Source organism: Cuculus canorus, chromosome Z (genome assembly GCF_017976375.1).
Source record: "Cuculus canorus isolate bCucCan1 chromosome Z, bCucCan1.pri, whole genome shotgun sequence".
Taxonomy (NCBI): domain Eukaryota; kingdom Metazoa; phylum Chordata; class Aves; order Cuculiformes; family Cuculidae; genus Cuculus; species Cuculus canorus.
The window spans coordinates 46,683,475-46,708,487 of record NC_071441.1 but is presented as its reverse complement, the minus strand read 5'-3'; the positions used below and the strand labels follow the sequence as shown (position 1 = coordinate 46,708,487).

The 25,013-nt window shown below is 42.2% G+C and overlaps 1 protein-coding gene across 7 annotated transcripts in view; it reads right to left on the bottom strand.

The window, feature by feature from the left end:
* The window catches only part of PALM2AKAP2 (PALM2 and AKAP2 fusion), a 269,862-nt gene that overhangs the window by 202,646 nt on the left and 42,203 nt on the right, over positions 1-25,013 (bottom strand). For all 7 annotated transcript variants that reach the window (XM_054053677.1, XM_054053679.1, XM_054053678.1 and 4 more), the window contains exon 2: positions 12,521-12,601. In XM_054053677.1, the coding sequence (XP_053909652.1) occupies positions 12,521-12,601 (81 nt within the window). The remainder of the gene's footprint in view (positions 1-12,520; positions 12,602-25,013) is intronic.

The window sequence follows — 25,013 nt, the reverse complement described above, 5'->3', positions numbered from 1 at the left end:
GAATAGGCTGGACCGCTGGGCTGAGGCCAATGGCATGAGGTTCAACAAGGCCAAATGCCGGGTCCTGCACTTGGGGCACAACAACCCTATGCAGTGCTACAGACTGGGGGAAGAGTGGCTGGAGAGCTGTACAGAGGAGAAGGACCTGGAGGTAATGGTTGACAGCCGACTGAACATGAGCCAGCAGTGTGCCCAGGTGGCCAAGAAGGCCAATGGCATCTTGGCTTGTATCAGAAACGGTGTGACCAACAGATCCAGGGAGGTTATTCTCCCTCTGTACTCAGCACTGGTGAGACCACACCTTGAGTACTGTGTTCAGTTCTGGGCCCCTCACCACAAGAAGGATGTTGAGGCTCTGGACCGTGTCCAGAGAAGAGCAACAAAGCTGGTGAGGGGGCTGGAGAACAAGTATTAGGAGGAGCGGCTGAGAGAGCTGGGATTGTTTAGCTTGGAGAAGAGGAGGCTGAGGGGAGACCTTATTGCTCTCTACAACTACCTGGAAGGAGGTTCTGGAGAGGAGGGAGCTGGCCTTTTCTCCCAAGTGACAGAGGACAGGACAAGGGGGAATGGCCTGAAGCTCCGCCAGGGGAGGTTCAGGCTGGATATCAGAAAAAAATTCTTCACAGAAAGAGTCATCGGGCACTGGAACAGGCTGCCCAGGGAGGTGGTCGAATCACCTTCCCTGGAGGTCTTTAAGGAATGAGTTGATGAAGTGCTTAGGGACATGGTTTAAGGGAGTGTTAGGAATGGTTGGACTCAATGATCCAGTGGGTCCTTTCCAACCGGGTGATTCTATGATTCTATGAATCTGAAATCATGTGTCATACTTAGTTGGGAAAAAAGCCCCAAAATTCTAAAATACAAACTCTAAAGTTGCAGACATCATTTTAAAGATGTTTCAGATACGGCCCCAGCAGGCTAATAAAGCCTTTGGCAAAGTGCTACTTGGATAGCACTGAAGACATTCAGTTAACAGTCACTCCTCATTTGCTACAGGAGGACAGATAAAACTGTTCAACGTGTTTCTACAAAATCTCCATGATGATGCTCAGTCAGTGACAAACCAGTCCCTTCAGTAGAACTGCTGTACACCAAAAATATGATATATTATGTGCTTTTGTTTTGGTCTTTGTTTATGTCAAACATTCAAGCTACAAAATCACATGATTTCTTTCTCCCAGAAGTCTCTTTTTTTGACCTATTAATAGCATGAATTTGAAACTGGCAAGCATCAATGGGATTTTTTAAAAGACATTTAGAGGCAAGAATGCTGTGATCTACTAAAAATCCTCCCTCTTGGGTGAAATGTCAGCATATTTTATCTAAAACAGGAAAGCTGGTAGCTTTGATGTTTCTGGTTCTCCTTTTTGAGACAAAAATTAAAGCATTCATTAAATGCTACACTGAGCAATCCAGACAAGAAGTCTCTAAGTAATGGAAACATTTATAAGAAACATTTCTCGAAATTGAGACTGTCTATTTGCCAAGCTGTTGAGGTTATGTATATTTATACATTTACTGCACATATGATAGCAAACAGACAGACATGTCAGAGGACTGCGTTCAACCATCTTGCTGTCCAGGAAACATTTTCTCCGCTGCCAGATGACTGGCATAGTGCTGAGGCAGTGGTTAGGCATGGAAGAATCTTCATACCTGCTTTAAGCAAACCTTTCACCAAGCATTTTCAACAGAAACCTGTGGGGAAAGCTTTGTCACACAGGATGAGACCAATGGGTAGGTAGGGCACAACAGAGTTGTGCCGGGTGCTTGGGCACAGCTCCTGGGTATGAGACAATCCAGTGAGGCAGCCAGCATTGAGGCAGTCCAGCCGCACGCAAAGCAGAGCCAGATGTGGCTCAGAAAGAAAAGATGGTTCACTGCCATCTGTCACATTCACAGCTACGAAATTTGGGTTATGTTTCTTGAAAAAATCTTGCAGAATCTTATCCCAGGAAGAATACGAGCTGTTTCTCAAGTCTGCTAAAAGGAGAATGCTTGCATGAGGGTGGAGCACTAAAATAGCTAGCTGTACATGTTACCCTTGATTAACAATGTTGTGCATTTACTTTACTTAACAATCTGTGATTAAAATGGCCACAAACTAGCATTTCAGCATTCCTCCTCCTCCATTGTCAGTTAGGAGCTTTAACTCTCCACTATATCTTGGAACTTCCTTATATGTCAAAGTTGTGCTGTATGATCAGGCATTGTCAAAATGACAAAGAGCTCTGAGAGTGGCCAGATGTATGATTCTAAAAATGCAGGTATTTCTACAGCTCGTTCATATACTGGAATGTGAATATGCTGTACTTTCAGAAGGCACCATTTCACTGATACTGCAAGAGCTACGCTATGTACAATTTAGTATAAGTGTTCCTTCATTTACTGCAAGAGTACAATTTCTTCAGGGCTAAATCCTTCAGCAGAAATTAGATCTCGTCATTAAAAGGCACTCTGTTACTGGAGTGGAAAGGGCACTGGGCTTGTGATGCTCTAGGTCACCACTGCTCTCAGGTGATTTGGTTTCTCTGTGCACAAGTGAGATTGCAGAGATAACTTGCAGCTCCACCTTTATTCTGTTCAAGTGTAGAAAAGCAGAGTGATTTTTCTACGCCATGCAAAAAAGGCAAAAACAGGTGACAATTCTGTGAACAAATAGATTCTGGCGAGGACAGAAGTAAGTGAACAGATGTTGGACAGGACAGAATGAAATAATGCCAAATGTTTGAATGCAGTAGACAGAGTAGTGGCCGTAAATGTAGTGCACAGCTCACTAACGTGCTGTTTATTCCAGTTTCATGCTTCAGGACAGTAAAGACTGAGGGTTTTAAGTTGTTTATATTTAGCGCAAGAAAGGAAATAATGCAGAACTCCTTCAATGCACATAGTAGAATTAATGCTATATTGAAAAGAAAATCTTTACTTACAATGCTGCATTTTGCTTACATGTTGCATCAAAATCTATTTGGGGACAATTTATTATAGCAAGTAAATCTTTTAGCACCATTTTCGTATATGATTATGCCTGTTACTTGCCACCTCTGGATTCCATACTTATGAAAGATGATTAAATTGACCCATCACTCTCAATGATTTTGGACCAACTTCCATAAACATTGCTCATAAAGAATAACACATTTCCAGTCCTTCATGAAGTCTGGCAGTGTCTTAATGTGAGATCCAGATGCGTTTGCCAGATTTGCCATTTGACTCTTCATGACTATATAAAAGCCAGTTCTTGCTGTGCTGCTACCTTTTGAGGCAGTTTTGTTTCTTTTTTTTTTTTTTTAATTTACAAGTGGCTGGAAGGGCAATCAGTGTTTTCTTTTCTTGAGAGCAGTAGAGCACTCTTCTGGCTGCTGAGTAATTTTCAAGGAAGATGATAAATCTGAGGAGAAAAAAAGGCTGAAAGTTGACCCAATGTAGCTTCCCCCAGTAAAATGTGCCTGCTCTTGAGAGACAGTACTCTATGGGGGTGTCTAGGGTAATGATGCTTTTCTGTGCTGCACAAATGGGCAATAATAGTCTCTAGTGTAATTCCACTGAAGTCAGTAGTGCTACATTGAAGGCATTTTTACTGAAGTCTTTGCCAAACTGAAGTTTTGCCAAAGGTCTTTGGGTTTTGAGACTTGAAGACCACTAGACATTGACATTTTAGAGCTGGAATTATTAAATATTATGAAATTATTTTCTCCCTATATATATTCAGAATTTCTGTCCTGGAAAAAAAAGATGAATGCAGGATGTTGGTCCCTTGTACTCTCAATTCTGTGTGTAAACAGCCCATATCCTTCTAAAAGAGTGCAATAAACCTCTTCCTTCATCTGGAAGTGAGAGAGTCAGCTATTAGCCCTGAGCACTCCCATTAGTATGCTAGCATAACTGGCTGCATTTCAGATTTGCTCTTTGCATTTCAGAAAACTCTCTTCAACAAAAGACTTGAGTTTTCCAGGCAGATCTGGAGCTCTGGAAGCAGTAATGAGCCTGACTTAGCTGTTTAGTATCTACCTGGAACCCCTCACCCCAGAACTGCAGCTTTGTCAGCCATTGGATCAGGTACAACAGGGAGGGCTTCCTGAAGCTGCAGAGCCTGTGCTGGTTGTGAATGATCTGAAGCATCTGCCTGGGTCGATAAAACTGAATTTGCAAGGATGACCACCACTATAACTCCTCTTGGATTCCTCCTTTTTCCCTCCTACTCTTCTCCCACGGCCATTTCAAACACAGCATCACTTTCTTGCCATAGTTTTAGGTATCTTTCTGTGCCATCCAGCTGATCTTAACTCAGCTAGTGAAGGATACTCAATGGGTCTGAGTCTGACCTGCTGGCACAGCACAATTGCCAGCATTAGCAAACAGGTTGCTGGGACATGTACCGAGATTATCCAAAGACTTGTGGCTTTGCTAATAGGACTTCCAATGCCTTTAAAAAAAAAAAAAAAGAAATAATTTGTTTGCATGACTGTACTGTGAACAGGCACATTAATGTTAAATGCCCTTAACCATTCATGAATAAATATGTAAATACAGAAAAGGGCTGCAGACATAATCAGTATGATAGTCAGGTCCATCTTGAAATAAGAAGCCGCTCAAAATGTATTCCTGTGTGATGCTGTAGTTCTTCGTTTTCCTATAGGTGAACAGGCTGACTCTGCACAGACTGATGCAGAATTTTCTTATATGGGGTTTCAGTGTAAGAGGGTCTTGCAAAACAGGGGAGAGGTGTGGTCCTCAGCAAGCACAATACATGTTACTCTGCTCTGCTGCAAGATGAATGTGACCTTGTATGGCAAGACAGGCTCTGGAAAGAGCAAGCAGCCATTTCCAGCTTGCTGGTATGATCTGTTTTTTCCAGTCATTTAAGACTTTTCCTAGCCTAAAGAGCATGTCTGCACGGTACACGGATATGACTCAAGCATTTCTCAGATTAGGGAATTAACTCATGCTGAAAATCTTGCAGCTTGATTGTAGTCTTGACTTCAGTCACAATGTCATAGCTAACATAAGTATAATTCAACAAAAAAAATGTATGTCAGCTGATGGAGCTTAGCCAGCCCAAGACCAAATAGGAGGTTTATGAGGGAGATTAAATATTATCCCGTAGAGCTGTAAGTCTGTTGTTTCTCTTTGTTCAAGAAATGATCAAAATATTTCTTAGAAATATCTTAAGGAAGTGATGCCTTAATTGTTTTTTAAGAAGTGTACATTTAGACCAAGACTCATATACACTTTCCAGCAGTTAATGTTTATTCATCACACAGAACATTAAAACACATTACCTGACTGTTTTCAGGCATGTTAAGATCTGTCTGCTGTAATTAACAACCTTCTGTGAGCAGGCATTGGAGACTGATGGCCTAACGTCTTCCACAGTTTCCCTTCATCCGCACAGGTACAGGACACTGTCACTTGCCTGAGTTTTCCCTTTTCACAGACCCTCACTGCAACAGTCTCCTGAGCTCAGGATTACTGTTCTTCAGGTCTTGTTTCAGACTGAAATTTTCCTGGTGCCTCCAAGGCAGTGCACTCAACCAATGCCCTAATGTCCTGCCTACCTCCCAGAAGTCTGTATCCCAATTCCCCTGTAGCTCCTGGGGTGACAGGACTTTCGGGGGAAAAAAAGCTTCAATTGTTTTACATCCTCAGTGTAAGCTTTCCATCCATTAGCAAGATCACCAGTGTAAACAGTTTGTGTGCATTGCTTCTATGTTGTTCAGGTCCTGAATTTTATTTAACTTTGTAAACCAAGTAAAGTTGTTTCCATACAAAGGCAAAGAAGAAGAAATAAAACGCAAGCTCTTTCAGCTTCAAGGAAACCCTCTACAGCAGGAGACATTGTCAGGAGTCTATGGGAGAAGACACAAAGTTTGTGTCTCTCTGGCTCAATTTATCAACTACAGAGCCCCAGTCTGTACATACTAGTTTCACCAAAGGGGACCTTAGATATGGCCTGATACAAGGTAAGCGTTTCCAATATTCACTAGAGACTTGAAATGACAGTGACAAAAAACAAGGCTCTTTTCCATACATATTTTCAATGCATCTGGAGTACCAGAAAGTTCTGCTTGAAGGAACAGGTAAAAACAATCATACTGATACCTAAGCTGGAAATTTTAGGTATAGTTTTCAGTATCTCTCTTTAGGAAATACACTCAATCTGTGAGACTTCTTCATAGCAGGATGAAAATTATGGCCTTATCCAACTATTTGTCATTTTGCTTGTGCCAAGATTAAACATCGTAATGAGAATAAGATGCCAGTTGCTGGTTTAAGGGAGAGATGAGGAGACTGGGCTGTTCTAGGAGGCATGCACTAGCAGTGCAAGGACAAAGCTTGCAAAAGCTGCCATGAGGGCAACATGTGGTCCTCATTGGTGGTGGCCCAACCTGGGAACAGGTTTCCCAGGGGGCCCATAGGATCTCTATTCTAGGCAAGAGTCCAAATGTAATGGTTTTATGATAGGCCTGGGAGCAATCTCCTCCTATTGGTGAGGGCAGGAGGAGACCTTCAAATGAACCCTCACACATAAATTACTTTTTGGCTCCATAAGAATGCCTCTGTTTCCCAGGGAGTTTTGGAGTTGGAGTAAGAAATACCTTCAAGCTAGCTGAAGTATCTGGACTTCATGTCTTTGGACTGAAAAACTGAATAAGACCCTCTTTTACAGACATGCATATGAAAAGAGTTTGATCATACTTTTACCTGCTGGAGCCAGAAATTTAGGTATGCTTTATTTTACTCTATAAGTCCTCATTCCATATTTTCAAAAGAAGTAAAGCATGGTTGTGACAGGAAAAAAAAAGTCACTCTTCTCAGAATAGTTAACAATCTGAGATTTTGAAAATGGCAACCCTCTCCCCTCAAAAAATAATCGGCTTTGCAAGTTATCATCATTACTGCACATGCATACTAGCTTTTGCTGTTATCTTCTGAAGGAATATTTTCCTCTCTACATTCGGTCTGTCCTTGGGTGCAGTTTATCACTCCTTCCCACTTACATACATCAGTCAAAAGAGGCAAAAGGAAAACTTTTTCAAAGATTCCTTTCTTTTCTGGTCTTATAAGTTCTTATATTCATTGTTTTAAACAGCTCAGTCCATGTCATGTGAATTCACTTTTGAGCATGTATCAGGCCATTAGGAAGGGTTGGGGTTGAAGCAAGCTGTAAGTATTGTTGAGATACTTCAACATAGTCTACCTAAAATGAAAACTGCTGGAGCGGCAGTGACTGGCTCAAAGGACCTTGTTACTTGTGAAAATGTGAATGCCAATTTTGATGAGTTTCAAGGAAGTCTTGCCTCTATGGGTAGATTTACGTACGTGGTCATCCCAGGACAACTCTGCCCCAGTTTGAAGTACAACTCACACAAGATGTTTTTCCTGAACAAAAGCATTCTTGCAGAGGGATAATATTGGAATAATTACAGTATATTCAGCTGCATGGTAATGGCTTGCAAGCAGATAAGAAACATGAGTTAAAGGACTAAAGCTTTCATCTCTTTGGGGTAGTCAATTGGTGTAGCTGGCCTGGAGAAACTATTCCATTGCTGCTAAAAGATTTTATCTGGGGGTAGAAAATTTTTTTTCAGATTACTTTAAAAGAAACATTTAAGGATTTGTGAAACCCCTTTCCAAATGCTGCAATGAATAGTAAAACAGGTTAACAGAGAGGCAAAGAGCCTCTCTCTTCTCAGCTTAAACCCTGGTGGGAGGCAAGCTTTCTAGGAAAATGTTGGAGTCAACCCATAGATCTGAATGAACTTGATGATCAGGATGATCATCACACTCGATGACCCTGTGGGTCCCTTCCAACCTAGTGATTCTATGATTCTGTGATTTTTTGTGTACTTGACCGAATCGCCATTGAGCCTATGGGTTAATTTACATGAACATCATAAAGGGATTCAACATAAAGGAATAACAATATTCCTTCATTCCCAAAACTTGTCTGTTTTTTCCACTCTGTTGCATTTATATATATATACACAAACACACACGCTCACATGTGAATAGATAAATAGATAGATAGATAGATAGATAGATAATAGATAGATAGATAGATAGATAGATAGACAGATAGATCTATTTATATTCTCTGATGGCAGTTATTGTAAGACTAGAATAAACTGAGGATAGCAATATAACTGTGGAACAGTAAAATTAAGACTTATTTATAGATAAGATATTTTCAGCTAAAATCATACCATAACAAAATCTCTGTAACATAAAAAGGCTTTCCTTTCCTTCAGGGTAAAGATGTAAATACGTTATAGATTAAGTGTTCATGAACTGCAGTCTTTAAGAAGCAGATGTTAACAGAAATAGGGCCCTAATATTTATACTACTCCAGAAATAAAATAACTGTGGCAAATATATTTATTGTAATAGTTAAAGTAAAAGCAGAGAAGTAATGTTTCATTCAATTAGGAGATTTTGTGCTGTTTAGTTTATTACCAGTGAACACCAACCAGAGCTACAGTGAACAATTATAGAAATTTTCTTCAACTACTAAAAAGACAGCCAGATCTTGGAAGAAAGACTTCTACCTTAGAGTTTCTAAAGCTTATTTGAAATAGTTAACACCTCAATTAAAACAGGGCCTCCCAACCATTGTCTATCTGAGTGAGTTCTTAAAAGCAGTTGTTTCTTGTAGGTTATCTCTCCAGTGCAACGAATCAACCATAATCAATTACTGTCTTCCTCAAGAAACCACATCATGTTGATGGGTCTTGCAGACAGTGTGTTTGCATACGGCGAATTCTGCCAGATTTTCTGATTTCAAAATATAGAGGCTGGTAACAACTCCCATTCCCATGGATGTGACAAGCCCTGTTTTTATGTCCAATGAACTGCTGAAGCATGAAGTTTAAACTCTAGCTAGTGTTAAAACCAAACAAAAATAAACACATCTTGTGTTATATGAAGGAAGAAGGATTATTTTCATATTAAAATATATTCGTATTAAAGGGGAGAGATAAGGAAAACTATTGTAATTTCCTCTTAATCGAGCAAACCAGCATGTTCAGTCTGAAAAAACTAAGGCTTCAAAGAGGCTTTATAGTTTTCCCAACACCAATAGCCTTTCCAATGAAGCATCTGACTGTAACAGATGAATATAGCTCCTGTCTTTAATGGAATGTCCTGACAGCCCTGAAGTACCCCATGGATGCTTCATGCCCAGCAGTGTCCCTACTTTCCAGTGATTCACACTTTCCAGTGATTCACAGAAGAGGTGACATGGCTTTTGCTATCATCAATGAGGAGATTTTATTTGCTGAACCTACACTGCTCTAGAGTTTCTTCTACTCCAGACTTTCACATTTGGAGGGTTTAAATTTATTAATTCAGAAACTCACACAGACCTTTAATAGCTGAGCCACATTTTCGTTCTGGTGTCCTCAGCCATAAGGCCACTGGCCGCATGCTCAAAAAGCCTTTGTGAAATGTGGTGCCAAAGCCTCATCGCATGTTCAGAGCTGGCGTTTGCTAATTCTCGCATTTGCGGGGGTGTGCTGCCTAAAACAACGAGGCAAAGGCTGCTGTTCCCTTATTTTCAGCCAGGTACGTAATAAAGGAAAAATGAATGAACTGGTAACAGAATTAAGTCATTTTTCTAGGGGTCTAATTGGCATCAGCAACTTGCAAACTGTAGGTAATCCAGCACAAACATTTGCAATAAACTATTGCTATTAGGTATTTTTCCTACGTGAATAAAATTGCCTAAAATTAACAGATCCCCTGTAGCTTCCAGAACCTTTATTAGGTAACCAAACATGCTATTTTACACAGTGTATTTTAAAAAGAAAATTACTGTAGCATTGCACAAAAATAAACCAAACTCATTGAATCCTGGCATGAATGTCTTTGGGTTAACTCAAGCTGTTGTACTTGTGAGAGCAACCCAGATACTGCAGACACAGGATTAACCCAGATATTATTTTCAAAGGTTGCTTTAGCAGATTTTAATGAACACTAATATGAAGTCGTTACACTTTACATTGACATCAACAACCTCACATAATTTTCACTAAACACATGAGCTTTCTAGTCAAGCCTGGACTTTTTGATCTGAATTTCTGCCTTGCACAGAATTAATTGAAATCCCTGTACTTCAGGAAATGAGCCATGTTTTATCTAGTGTTTCTAAAGATGAGTGTATGCACTTATTTTGGATTGTGTGAGTCAGACTGGGAAGCCATACCAGACTGGGGGACTTGCAGAGGGTCAGAGAAATCAGAATGAGGCAAAAGAGAGACTTGGAGAAACGCAGGGAAAGCACACAGCTTTTCAAATTAACAAAGCAGCTTGGCAGGCCAAATACCATTTTAGTCAGCATCCCACTAAGCAACAGGAATATTGAACAAAGCATGAAAAGAAGATGCAGTTTGCTTGGTTCATCTCCACAGAAAAAGGGAATACTCCCAGCCAGTGCCTCTGTTTTACTATTTTTTTTCTTTGAAAAAAATTTTTTTTTTTTAACCTGGAGAGTAGCTGCCCTCCCTGTGTTTAGGAAATGTCTAAAAGCAATGAGGATGAATTCTGCAATCCCAGCTAGATCTCTGCCATCACCTCATCCAGGTCTCCTAGCAGATGGTTGTTAGGTGGTACAGTGAGGTGGAACAGGCAGCTCCCGGAGCAGCAGTCTCTACGACCACTCCAGTAAAAGCAACATACTTCTGCTTCAGTAACATGTGATGCCACTGGATGGAGAGATAAAGAAGCTCATATCATATTTTGATGTTCATCTTTGCACTCAGCTTTGCAGACCTTAAGTCTGCCTGTGCTCAGAAAGCTGCCATTTTAAATTTCTGTGCCCTGATCTCCCCTTAGCTTCTTGTGTGATTATTTCTCTTGCTCCGGGCTGTGAGCTAAATAATAAAGAAAAATGGTTAATTTTCATGTGTGTCACTCAGGAAATCCATGCAACGAGGCTGAACATCCACTAGCACTAATCAGTGTAACAGAGCTGAAGTCAGTAAATCTGTTTACACCAGTTGAGGGGCTGACCCCACTGCACCCCTTGAGAGGTTTTCCTTTTCCCTGTGGATCATGATAAAATCCAGTTTAGCAAAAGCTACATCAAAATAAATCAGATGATAGAATTGGTTTTCCAAAAGGCTCTGCTTGAAAGAATTTCGTGAAAATGTGCAATTCAGTTAGCTTGGAAACAGTTAATGTGATAAAGGAGTCCTCAGCTCTGCAGCAAAAGGAAAAAAAAGCAAGTATCATGAAGGCACTGGAAAGGCATCTTACTGCTCTGCTGCACCAACCTACAGTCTTCAGAAGAAATTTTCCCTTGTCTGTAGTCAATGGCAGCCTGAAAACATATGACATCCACAGATTTACAGTGAACGTGACAGAGCATTTGTGTAGCCTGCAGTGAACTAGTTTGGCTTAACTCCATTATGTGTACCAGAAAATGAGGAATAGTTTACTGAACACGATGGCAGAGGCTTGGAGAAGCAGGAAAAGGATCCTGCCTCTAGCATAACCTGAAGCCTGGTCTTCAAGTATGTGCGTGGGCATAGAAGGTATGCTGTGCATTGTCTCCTCGTGCAGGTGCCCTATTCGCACACACACATACTATTTCACAAGCTACCTAAATATCTTATTTTTTAAAGCACAGCCTAGCTCACTTGCTGCAAGGAGAAACTGCCCAGTCCTGATTATCTTTCCCAGATAATTTAATGACTGAAATTCCTTGGGCTCCCCTACTGAACTAATCTAATGAGATTTAACCCACAAATGCATGCTGGTTGCAAAAAAATCACATGTATATTTTTGCCCTTCTCTTTGCTATGCACAAATATGATGATAAATTCTACAACTGTCAGAAAGATTAAATGATAGAAATAAACAGGATGGATTTCAAATGATGCTATCTGCAGCCTTCATGGAGTCCAACAGGGACTAGGGCTGCTTGGCACCTTGTTAAATAGCAAGGCGCGTCTCCATGTAGACACCCATATACATCAACACACTCCCTGCATGTGCATACCTTCCCATTTTATTATGCCATACACACCTAATTGCTTCATTCTACAATTAAATCTTTACACACACAGACATATGCATGCTAACTAACACCCCCTCTGCAACACATACACACACACACACAAAACCTAATGACAGGAACCAGAAAAATCCAACACGGCTCTGCAGGCAGAAAGTGCTCACTGAAGCTATGCAGTGCACACCCAATCCACAGCAATTGGTGTCTTATCATTATGTATAATAAATAGCAGTGTTTAATAATAACAACGCTGCTGTGCTGCCTGCACTCACAACCTCCGGACTCCATGTTCCTAAGCCATTTCTGCAACATGTGCAGAATGTCCTGTGCATGAAACACACAGAATGAAAAACAGGCAGGACATGATCACTGCAAGAGATAGGCTCCGGCAGTGAAAGCTGCTTCATGTCGGAGTGGGCTCTTCCCAGCTTTCAGACGTGTGATCTGCATGTCTAATAATCAACAGATTTAGTCAATCCATCATTTCTGGCATCAGTCCCTTACCTTGAAATGCTGCAGCTGAAGTATCTGGTCCTCAAGCTGTTGTCTCTTGCCTTCTATTTCTGTCTGCCTTTTCCTTTTCTCCTTGGAAAAATAATTTGAGAGAGAGAGATAGATATCTCATCAGAGAAACAGAGGCTTTAAGTGTAGCAGATTCGTAAGAGAATGTAAGCAGTCAAACACATCTGTACAGATGTCACCAGTTCCATTTCACCTGCTCATCTGCCTGCTGGTATGCAAACAGCAGTATCCTGGGTAGACGCCAGCCCCCGACTAGCCGTTTGCTCGCCAGCAGGAGAAATTCTTCTCACTCGCTCCTGGCAGCCGGAGCAGCAACAGAGTGCAGAGTCCCAGAGGAGGGGAGAAAACAGGCATAACAGCTGAGAGCGAAGTTAAAGGGACAAAGATGTGCTTTTGCATTTGAGATGCTGGGCCAGAACTGTGGATCGCATGGTGCAATTTTGTGACACTAAGGTGACATGAGAGTCATAGGTGGCATCATGGAGGAAGGGAGGCAGTCTGCACACTGTGTTTTATCCTGGTGAATCTGGTGGTAACACTTTCCCCAGGCTCAATGTGGATAATGTATTTTAGCCAAATTGCATGGGATTTACCTGCAAAGTAACTGGATGGATAACCCTCCAGATGTTTTTGTTTTAAATGCAAGCCACGAGCACACACCAGCAGCTGGCATGCAGAAACTGGGCTGACCGAGTTGGCATCAATGACAGCATGGTCTTTTCTATACCCGAGGATTTTCACAGTTATGTTCATGAACATGGCCACTCATCCATGCCCAGGCTGCTCACTTCAGCAGGTAGGAGACTCTGTCAGGTGTTTCAAGAGAAGAATGACCTGCTTTTCTCCCCTGCAACAACTTCACCTTAAAAGTGACTGTTAGCTTTTTATCAGTCTTCTGCACCTTGCAGGGGGCATCTCTCCTCACCCATCCCCGGCAAGGATCATGTTCCCTCTCCTGGAGACCTTTTCACATTTTAGAGTTTGCAGCCAAGAAAGAAATACTGAGAACTAAATGAAGGCAGTCAAATAAGCATATCAACCTCAGTTTTTACTGGAACAACAGTTTTTATTTCCTACCTGTGAAAGGATGTTTTTGTTATCTAAATGTTTCAGTAGGTGTAACGTTGGGCTTGAAGACATTTGGGGATCCCTTAAGTCCCCAAAGTAATTTTTCTGTCTCATTTCTAGGTGCCTTATCAATGCTCGGGGAATCCTTCCCAGAGATTTCATACCGTGATGCCTTGTCTTCAAGGGACGTATAGTAAGACGCTGCTTCTGTAGAAATTGATTGTGTTTATTTTGGGCTTTAAACCAGGCCATTTTGAGTGAAAGCATTACAGTTACAATGATTATCAGGAAACTTTTTTTGTTTTTTTGTTTTTTTTTTTTTTTTGTGTCAGGCTAACTCAAAACAAAGCAAAACATAAAGCTAGATAACTGTCTGGATCACTCTTGTCAAACAGTGAGACATCAGAATGTTGATGGGAGGGCAGAAGTAATGAATGCAGAAGAGGCAAAGTAGTCAAATGATGCACGTTAAGCAGTTCTTTAATACACTGTGCACTTTTATGTGTTGATTGTTTGTGTATATTTACATATTCCCCTCCCCCCATCTGAAGTATGTAAGAATATTACTGCTGAAAAAAATATACTCCTGAGGTTTTTTCAGAATAGAAAAATGTTTTTCTGTCTTCAAATGAATATGTGACATCTCATCTCTCTGTGAACACAGAATGTATTTGGGCACACACAGGCACACAAAATTTATGCATGTATCTTTAAAAATCATTCCTTATATGAAATAGATAGTCTGTGGACCATCTCTCTTATTGGTCCCCCAATCCCCATTTCCCCTTTGTATTTTTGAGTGAAAAAAGATATCCAAGATGTTTTAAAACTCTCAACATTTTTTAGAGATCTCTCTTGCCATTTTTTTTTTTTATTCTGTGATGTGCACAGCATAATTTGGAGATGAAAAACCAGAATTTGTTCTTTGCTATTTCCTTAAATAGCTGGTCAGACATGGACTGGAATAAAATATTTCTAAAAGCTGTTCAAGTTAATGGCTTAATAGTCTCACAATGACGATAATTCTGCCCTGTTTGTGCCAAGCTGGCCAGATGTCAGAATGTTTGGATTTCACATATGAAGGCATTAATACCCCACATCTGACACTCCATAGCCCAGCATAAGGCATCTACATCTTCAAAGTTAAATGACCTACATTTTTTTTATAATATGTATTCTACCCTTCACAAAAACCTTTTCACTATAATACTTGATGGAAATCACTACAGTACCTCCTCTGGCTGGCTGTGTCATGCTGTATAATGGATGTGACAAGACAGTCTTATAAAACATAGATGGGAACTTCTTTTTTCTGTGAGAAAGGGAAAGCACTTAGAGTATTTTCCCTGTAGGCAGCAACACAGCAGGCACTAAAATACTTGAACTACTTACCCACTAGTGGGCTTCTGTGGAGTCGGATTGGAGTATTGCTCATGTTTCCATTTCACTGGCTTTCAGTCAGCCTAGCTGCACGCTTCTACTCTCTGGTTTTGTACCACAGCTATGGCTGAGAAGCATACCAGCGAAAGTATTTTTGTTCTCTGAAGGTTTTGTGAATTGCAGCATTGGTAATTGCTATCAAGACATTTCACCTTCAGGTTACTAGATCACATTCAATTTGAGTTCCTCCCCGTCACTGAAGGTTGATACTGTATGTATTCCTGGTTTATATGGGTGTATTCTGCAAAAAACATGGTATTAGACCGCACTGGCTGACAAAAATCAGCTTATCAAAGAGTTTAGACATTCAGTAGGTGAAACCAGCCTTCACTTGAGAAGGGTCCTTAGTCAGAACTATACTGAAAATATTGGGATGTAAATAAAGTACACACTTACACCTGAGCACTTGTTAAGGCACTTTTCTAAGCTGAAGCCAGTAAACATTCCTCATCACTCTATTCATGTATTTATAAGTATCTTTTTTTTCCAAGTATGCAAGTTAAGTTACTAATTTACTAAAGATTCTGTCACCAAGAAAATAAAGTGCTTCCTTTAAACAGAGGTTCACTCCAGACAGCTTCAGGGAAATAATGTCTGCTTTTCCCCCCCTGCAACACTAGGAGTAATCCATCACCACTTCAGCTAGCAGTTAGTACTAATCACGTCCCAGTAGCAATTCCTGCGAACATCCTGGTCTCCTCTCATGGTGTGGAAGTCAAGGTATAAGAGAAAGGCATATATTTAGGCATATACAGAATGACCAGATTTTGTACAGTTCCTGCACCTTTTGAGAGGGGGAGTGAAAATAGTTGGCTGGAATGCCAAAAATGCATACACCCAGTTCTTTGAAACTATTCTTCGAACACCAAGTGTTCGGGTATTTTTATATTTTTCCAAGGAAGTGAAATGATTATAGAAAACAGGTTGAAAACAGGTAGAGAAAACAGGCACTGAAGCCAGATTTACTGTGAATGTGATAGGCTTAAAACAAAATTTTCTATCTATCTATCTATCTATCTATCTATCTATCTATCTAATTATCCATCCATCCATCCATCCATCCATCCACCCATCTGAAGTGTGCTGCTTTTGTAAGAATGCAAATACTCATAATGGACAGTTATCTTTTCAAAATGGTAGAAGAGTACCATTTAGGAGTTATACCCAGGACACACTGAATATTTTGGATGTTCATGAGTAAATTGAGATTCAAACTTTACATCCTTCCCTTCACCAAAAAAATACGAGGAAAATTTGAAAGTACTTGATTTTTTTTTTACTCGCAGACTCAAATGATGGGAAAAGAACGTAGGTCAAGCAGCAAGGTTACTCACATACTGAAATCTGTTCAATGAAAAGTGAGATATGTACTCAGGCATTCACAAGTGGGTATGCAACATGGAAACCACAGATTTATTTAATTTTCCAAGAAGCTTGATTTCAGAAAGAAAGTAATTGTTGTTTAGCCCTAAAGGTGGTTGGTGCCACTTTTCTACTGCTAAAAACAAAGTATACCAGTTAATCAGTAGGACTACATCAACTTGGAAGAGAAAGAGATGTCAGAAGGACAAAATGGAGATCTGTAAAATCATGAGAGGTGGCATGGAGATAGCCAGTGGGCACCTGCTACTTACTCTGTTTTCCCCTGCAAGAAAGAAAGCAGCATCAAGTGAAACTGGGCAGGGCAACTCTGAAGCCAAGGCAGGGGTCTGCTGTGGAAACATTATCTCAGGATGCTGTGGGTGCTAGAAAGTGATAGGAATCCCAGGGGAGCCTGAGGACAGCCAGGGAGAAGGAATACTGTGAGAATTACTCCACAAACTGAAATTTAATGTGGTTCAGGAAGGCCCTGAATCAAAAATGGTTTGGAGCGTGTTTGCCAAGCTTTTGTATGTTTGTCCTTCTCTCATGCTTGTACTAACAATACTGATTTTTCATTCATCAGAGAAGGGGTGCAGGATTTTTGTCTGAATCACATATTAGATTTGATCAAAGTAATCTAAAGTATACTGTCAGACTTGTCAAATTGTTCCAACAAAAATACCTCAGACATCCAAAAACAAAGGAAAAAAAACACAACAAACTCCAGAGCATAAAAAGCCCAAGATACACCAAAATGCTTCTCTGTGACAATGCAGTCACAGAATACATCATTTTTCCATTACAGGATCATTTTTATTGTTGTTTAGAAATCTGCCTGCACAATGTGGGAAGTGTTAGAGAGATTATTCAGCTCACAGAGTCATATAGTCTGTGGAGAAATGGGCACCTCTAAAGCCATGTAAATCCCTGGGGCAGTTAAGCCCTGGTAAAGCTGTCTACTCGCCTTGCACAGCAGAAGCACCTGATTTATTTGGTATAAAGTCAGCTCATACATGTGTTGAAAGCACTCTGTGGAGCAGCACAGAAACTAAATGCTATTTGATTGATCTCACTGGGAAAATACATGCCCAGATCTGACAGCAGGCTAAGGTTTATGGAATGAGAATCCAGAAGAACATGGTGGGAAAAACAAAAAAATCCAATGGGGATACTGTGACCTTTGAGGAGGTGAACAGAAAAACACTAGAGGAACTACCACCAGCAGGTTCAGTGAAGAGGTTTCCCATTGGCTTCATCTTGCACGCCAAATAAATTTCCGGACCCCCACGGAACAACCAGTGGAAGAGAGTGAGCTTCTGCCTACTGTGCCAACACAAAACAAATGCACCCAAAAATGGCAGAGGTGAAGGAAAATTATAATCTGCTTCAAAGCAAGAAAAACAGTTATAAAAAATTGTGTTCAGAGAATCATGTGAACTTCTTCAAGGAGACATTTTCTCCACTTTCTCAGCTCTGTGCAGCTGGCAGATAGCATTCCCTATGTATTTAGAGCTCACAGCAAGGGTAGCAAGCAAAGAAACAAGAAAAAAACTGCTGACACCTCATTTTTCTGTTGCCAGTTCAGGGCCACCCAGAAATCTGGAGGAAAATCTATTCTGGGTTCTGCTAACGATTTCAACCTGTGGTTTGCATAATGCTAGGAAATCACTGCTCAGGAAAATTGAAAATTTTCTCAGAGTGGTAGTTTAAGGGACCATCTTCACTGTAGTGACTTCATAGCTCTCATCAGTGAAACCAAATCTGTAAATTTGCTTCCTCTGCAGTCCAGCAGTAATGGTTCATGGGAAAGAAAATATTAAGAAAAACAGGAGGCTAACAATTTTCTCCCATTTTTTTTCTCCCCCTCCCTACCTCTCTCCCTACCTGATTCATTCCCATCTGACCAATTATTTTATTTTCCTGTTGTGTTTGAAGAGTGGGGAATTCTCCTGACTCTAACCATCCCTGCCAGCTGCAACGTTACAGCCTGGTACTGACAGCGCTTTGCAAAATGCATTTCTAAACATTTTCTGCTGTTGTAAACAGCATATAAAAGAAATCATGGCACCAGAAGAGGCAAGATGCAGAACTGAAGCAGGGATGCTGTTACAGCAGAAAAAACATGCCTCAAAGGTTAGTGGCAGGATGCCTGCTCCTTTTGGATCATGCCCACTTTCATTACTTGCTGCCAGTACAAGAAGGTGGACCTCACTATCCTGCCAAGTGTATCAAACTAGATCTCCACATGCACTGGCATGATTGTGCTCAGTAAAAATCTTGTTGTTATGAGCAGCCACACAGCCTCCGTAATTGCAAACTGGAGGGTCGTCCAGACTTCTGTTTGAGCACTGGGAAATATGTGTTCTTTCATATTGTGCAAAATGACTCCTCATGCAGCTCCTCTCTTACTCTGATCCCCACAGAACCAGAGGCTCTACTCGTCGGTTTCCAAGATCCATTTTTCTCTTGAGTTACACCATCGACACATAAATGTAAGATGTTGGCTTTGCTCCCTTAGGCATTTTACTGCAAGACTTTTTCTGCCCCAGTGCCCTAAAACCCACGGTCACCTGGCTAAGCTTTGTTTCAACTAAAAGACAAACCAGGGACAATTTCCCTGCATTTGTATACTGGAATCCAGCCTCTGAACTTAGGGAAATGGCACTTTGTGCTCATTTAAGAAACTGCCAGCCTTTTCATGTATGGTCTCCTTGTGCAGGAGGCTTATTACCTAAAGCACCAATTTATGATTTCCAGTGTCCTAAGTGCTTAGGACCTCTGTGGCTTACCTGACTGGACCCTCTCTATCTGAACAAAGCAAACTGTGCTTTGGAAAGTTCTAGACTGGATGCAGGAACAGCAGGATTACAAGATACTGCTGCAATTCTTTCCATGTATCTTACCTATACCTACATGCCTTGTGACAAACCTGTGGCCATGTCGCCATTCCAAGCAACAAGCTGGTGGGTTGTGTAGGAATCAACAACAGGATCTCCCAATTGCACGGGTGCAGCAGACAAATGCCTGCAGTGAGTGAGTGAAACACGTCAAAAAGGTCTGGGCTGGGTTCAGCTCCCTTCCTCATGCTTGCTCTTTCTATGGGGGTATGCACAGCAGGAAGTAAAAGAGAGATTGGAGACAGGTGAAAATTTAACAATCAGGTGTGCCCTTCACCTCCTCTCGTATGAAACTGGTTTAAACTTGCAATAGCGGTCACAAGGGCTGGTTCTCACTAAATCAAGAGCTTGCCACAGTGTGCAGGACATGTCTTGGCCTGTTGATTTGGTACACAGAATAGGCTTAATTAACAGACAGAGGCAGACCTTGGTGGGAGTAAGTAGAAGAGCCTGGATGTTATGGAACTGCTTTGTTTCCCGTATATTGAGCAGGCTCCTGATAAGGGGAAGGCAGAATGACTTTTAGAGAGTTGAGCACTCAGGGAGAAGGAAGAAAATTCCCAGGCCACCATCCCTTTTATCCAGAAGTGAGTGTCAGAGAAGTTATTTGCTTAAGTACAAGAAGGGGGTGATTTGAGAGAGATAAAGAGATACAGCTCCCTGTAACCAACTTAAGTGATCACAGAAAAAGAGCAAATAATTCTGATCTGCAGACCCCTTTCCTGCTGATTTTGTCACTTGCATGCAGAATGAAAGTTCTTACTCGTATGGAGAAAACACACTTGCAAAACTAATTTTCTCCGTTTCATTCTTAGGCTAGCTTTGCACAAAGGATAGGTTTCTCCTGTGGTGACCTGCTAAAATGGAGTAGCTCTGCATCCACACACACACTTCCCACAACTCAGTGTTGAGGTAAGAAAACCATAACAATCATTCTGTGTATGTGGGACAGCAAAGGAGGGCTTCATCCACATGGAGCCCTGTAGGATTAACTCCTGTTCAGAGCTTCTGAATACGAGCATTTCATGACTGCCACAAGCCCATGGCCAATGTTGTATGTGAGACTACGCAGTATAAAGCTGTCCAAGAGGAGGAAGGATCCCCTCTGGTGAAGACAACAGTCCACTAAAGGGTTGCAGCAAAAACTTCAGCTGTCGCACATGCTTATAATTATAGCTCCCTGGTCACTGTGTCCAGGCACCACAATGCACATGGACAATGTCCGCTTAATTAAAATCACCCTGTGTCTCAAACAACAAATAAAAGGATGGCACTGCTCCCAGAACAACATCTCTTAATGAAAAGTGATGATCCCAGGAAGGAATTTCTGCTTGAAAACCTCCCTCATTAGTATTTTTGAAAGGGGACACAATGGAAAATGTCTCATTGAGATGGTGAATTTAAATTATTTTAGGAGAAAATGTGGTTCCTCTGATATCCCATGAGGAAACTCTCACTTACATTGAGCAGTCATCCCAATTTTGATGCAATCAATACTTTACCTGCAATACACTCTTTTCACTGAATGCTACTGGGTCATTGGAAGCAATATTTCAGATTCCACACTACCCTTGTGCATTTTTTACTGGACCACTAACATAAGGGTCATTGAAGTATGAAAAATTTAGTTGTCTTTTCCTCTTCCCTCTGGAGTCTGAACTGAAACTGAGCATGGACTGAGACCCACGAATGTTGCTTTCCTTTTGTTGATAACAGGAATAAAGCCACACTTGCGTCCTCATTTACAATTTGATCAAGGATGTTAGGCCCTTAAATAGCTACTAAGAGGTAACCAGGGCCATTAGAGTTTGAGTGTTTTTTCTGAGAGATGTGACAGTGAATCAAACAGATATCCTGTGAATGCGAATCCCTGCCCCGTATTACGTCCACATCAACGTTTCTTCCAAAACTTAAAAGTTTTTACACTAACCCTAAGAGTAAGTCAGAGCACAGGACCACCTGAGTCCTTTAGAGATGTTTGTGCCATCAGCGACTCCTGGAAAAAGCTCAAAAGACTGTGCAGAGCACATAGTTCATATAAATCCTTAAGTAGATGGATTTATTAATTATTGTACACAATCCTTAATATCACAGCATCATAGAATCATAGAATCACTAGATTGGAAGCGACGCACTGGCTCATCCAGTCCAACCATTCCTAACACTCCCTAAATCATGCCCCTCAGCACCTCGTCCACCCGTCCCTTAAACACTTCCAGGGAAGGTGACTCAACCCCCTCCTTGGGCAGCCTGTTCCAGTGCCCAATGACTCTTTCTGTGAAGAATTTTTTTCTGATATCCAACCTGAACCTCCCCTGGTGGAGCTTCAGGCCATTCCCTCTTGTCCTGTCCCCTGCCACTTGGGAGAAAAGGCCAGCTCCCTCCTCTCCACAACCTCCTTTCAGGTAGTTGTAGAGAACAATAAAGTCTCCCCTCAGCCTCCTCAACCCCAACTCTCTGAGCTGTTCCTTATAAGACTTGTTCTCCAGCCCCCTCACCAGCTTTGTTGCTCTTCTCTGGACACGCTCCAGAGCCTCAATATCCTTCTTGTGGAGAGGGGCCCAGAACTGAACACAGTACTCAAGGTGTGGTCTCACCAGTGCCGAGTACAGAGGGAGAATAACCTCCCTGGACCTGCTGGTCACGCTGTTTCTGATACAACCCAAGGTGTCATTGGCCTTCTTGGCCACCTGGGCACACTGCTGGCTCATGTTCAGTTGGCTGTCAACCAACACTCTAGGCGGCTTTCTAGCCAGACTTCTCCTAGTCTGTAGCACTGCATAGGGTTGTTGTGCCCCAAGTGCAGGACCCAGCATTTGGTCTTGTTAAACCTCATCCCATTGGTCTCGGCCCAGCAGTCCAGCCTGTTCAGTTCCTTTTGCAGAGCCTCCCTACCCTCCAGCAGATCCACACTTCCACCCAGCTTTGTGTCATCTGTAAACTTGCTAAGAGTGCACTCAATGCCTTCATCCAGGTCATTGATAAAGACATTGAACAGAGCTGGACCCAGTACTGAGCCCTGAGGAACCCCACTTGTGACTGGCCTCCAGCTGGAGTTAACTCCATTGACCACCACTCTCTGGGCCCGGCCATCCAACCAGTTTTCAACCCAGGAGAGTGTGCGCCTGTCCAGGCCAGAGGCTGACAGTTTCTGCAGCAGAATGCTGTGAGAAACTGTGTCGAAGGCTTTACTGAAGTCCAAGAAGACTACATCCACAGCCTTTCCCCCATCCAGTAGTGGAGTCACTTTGTCATAGAAGGCGATCAGGTTAGTTTGGCAAGACCTGCCTTTCGTGAACCCGTGTTGACTGGGCCTGATCACCCGGTTCTCTTGCATGTGCTTCATGATAGCACTCAAGATCACCTGTTCCATTACTTTCCCCAGCACTGAGGTCAGACTGACAGGCCTGTAGTTGCCTGGATCCTCCCTGCAACCCTTCTTGTAGAGGGCCACAACATCAGCCAGACTCCAGTCCAGGGTAACTTCCCCAGTCAGTCAGGACCACTGGAAGATGATGGAAAGGGGTTTGGAAAGGACATCCGCCAGCTCCTTTAATACTCTTGGGTGAATCCCACCTGGCCCCATAGACTTGTGGGTGTCTAGCTGGGCAAGCAAGTCTCTAACCACCTCCTCTTGGATCATGGGAGCCACATTCTGCTCCTCTAACTCCTGGATTTGTACATAGCAGGAACAACTTTCCTTACTATTAAAGACTGAGGCAAAGAAGGCATTAAGTACATCAGCCTTGTCTTCATCCCTTGTCACTGTTGTTCTTTCTGCATCCAATAGGGACTGAATATTCTCCCTAGTCCTCCTTTTCTTGTTAATGTATTTATAGAAAGATTTTTTTATTACCTTTCACAGACTTACCCAGTTTGATTTCTAGTTGGGCCTTAGCCTTCCTGATTTTTTCCCTGCGCAATCTCACTCCTTCCTTTAGTCTACCCAAGATGCCTGTCCCTTCTTCCAAAGCTCATAGACATTCCCCTTCTTTTTGATATCTCTCAAGATCTCCCTACTCAACCAAGATAGTATTCATCCCCGCCGGCTCCTTTTCTGGAACATGGGGATGGCTTGCTCTGAGCTACTAGGATTTTATTTTTGAAGAGCGCCCAGCCTTCATGGGCTCCCTTGCCCTTAAGGACTGTCTCCCATGGGATTTTGCTAACCAGCCTTCTGAACAATCCAAAGTCTGCCCTCTGGAAGTTTAATGTGACTGTTTTGCTAATCCCCTTCTTCTTCTCACCTAGAACTGAAAACCCTATCATCTCATGATCGCTTAGTCCCAGGCATCCTCCAACCATCACATCCCCCACAAGGCCTTCTGTGTTCACAAACAGCAGGTCCAAGAGGGCACCCTCCCTTGTCAGCTCATTCACCAGTTGTGTGAGGAAGTTGTCTTCCACACACTCCAGAAACCTCCTAGACTGCTTCCTTTCTGCTGTATTGTACTTCCAGCAGATATCAGGAAGATCGAAGTCTCCCACGAGGACAAGAGGTAGCGATCTAGAGACTATCCCCAGCTGTTTATAGAAGAGTTCATCAGCTGCTTCTTCTTGGCTGGGTGGTCTGTAACAGACTCCCATCACAATGTCTGCCTTCTTGTGGGCACCTCTGATTTTAACCCACAGGCACTCAGTCCCTTCCACACCGTAACTGAGCTCTAGGATATCAAAGCACTCCCTAACATAGAGGGCTACACCACCTCCTCTCCTACCCTTCCTGTCCTGCCACGTTTCTATGATGGCGATGACATCGTAGACACCTTGCCCTACAACAGCTTCCAACTCCTCCTTACTGCCCATGCTGCGTGCATTGGTGTAAATGCACTTCAGCTGGGCTGGCAAACCTTCAGCCCTCATGAAGGGAATAGAGCTCATTCCCAATTGACTGGTCCTTGGAATAACTAACAGTGCCAGTTTCATCCTTACTGTCCCCTGGTATAATCACCCCCACTTGCATGAGGTGATGTACTGGCAGTCCTCTCCAGCACACCATCTCTCAGTTACTGGAGCCCCACTTCCAGGCTCAATCCCAACTAGCCTGGTCTCATCCCCCTCCCTCTTCACATCTAGTTTAAAGCCCTATTTAAGAGCCTAGCTAGATTTTTAGTAAGGACTTCAGTCACCCCATTATCAAAGAACCCAAACCCTTTCTCCTCACGCCAGTCTCAGAGCCAGGCATTAATCACCTGTTCCTCTTTGACCTCCTGCTTCTCATTCCTTAGCACTGGAATGGAGCTAAACTCTACTTCTGCCCCAGAGCCCTCCAACATTTTCCCTAGAGTCCTAAAGTTTCTCTTGATGACTTTCAGCTTTCTTTGCTGTAAGTCATCATTGCCTATTTGAAATACTACTAGAGGGTAATAGTCTGTCTCTTTCACCAAGGAAGGTAGTTTTCTAGTAACATCCTTTACTGATGCCCCCAATAAGCAGCAGACCTCCCCGTGGAGCAGGTCCAGTCTGCAGATGGGTCCCTCTGTTCCTTCTAGAAGGGAATCCCCTAAGATGATTACTCTCCTCTTCTTCTTTACTGAGGATGTTTTTATGGTCTTTGGAGGATGGCATGGCATAGGGAATGTTTCTAGGCTGTGGGAGCCATCTTCTTCATCCTTAGGGATGGTTTCCACCTGCAGCGCTTCATATTTATTCCTCAAGGGGATCTGGGGGTTTCTTGTCTGGGTGAGGGGAGCAGATTTCCTGCACCA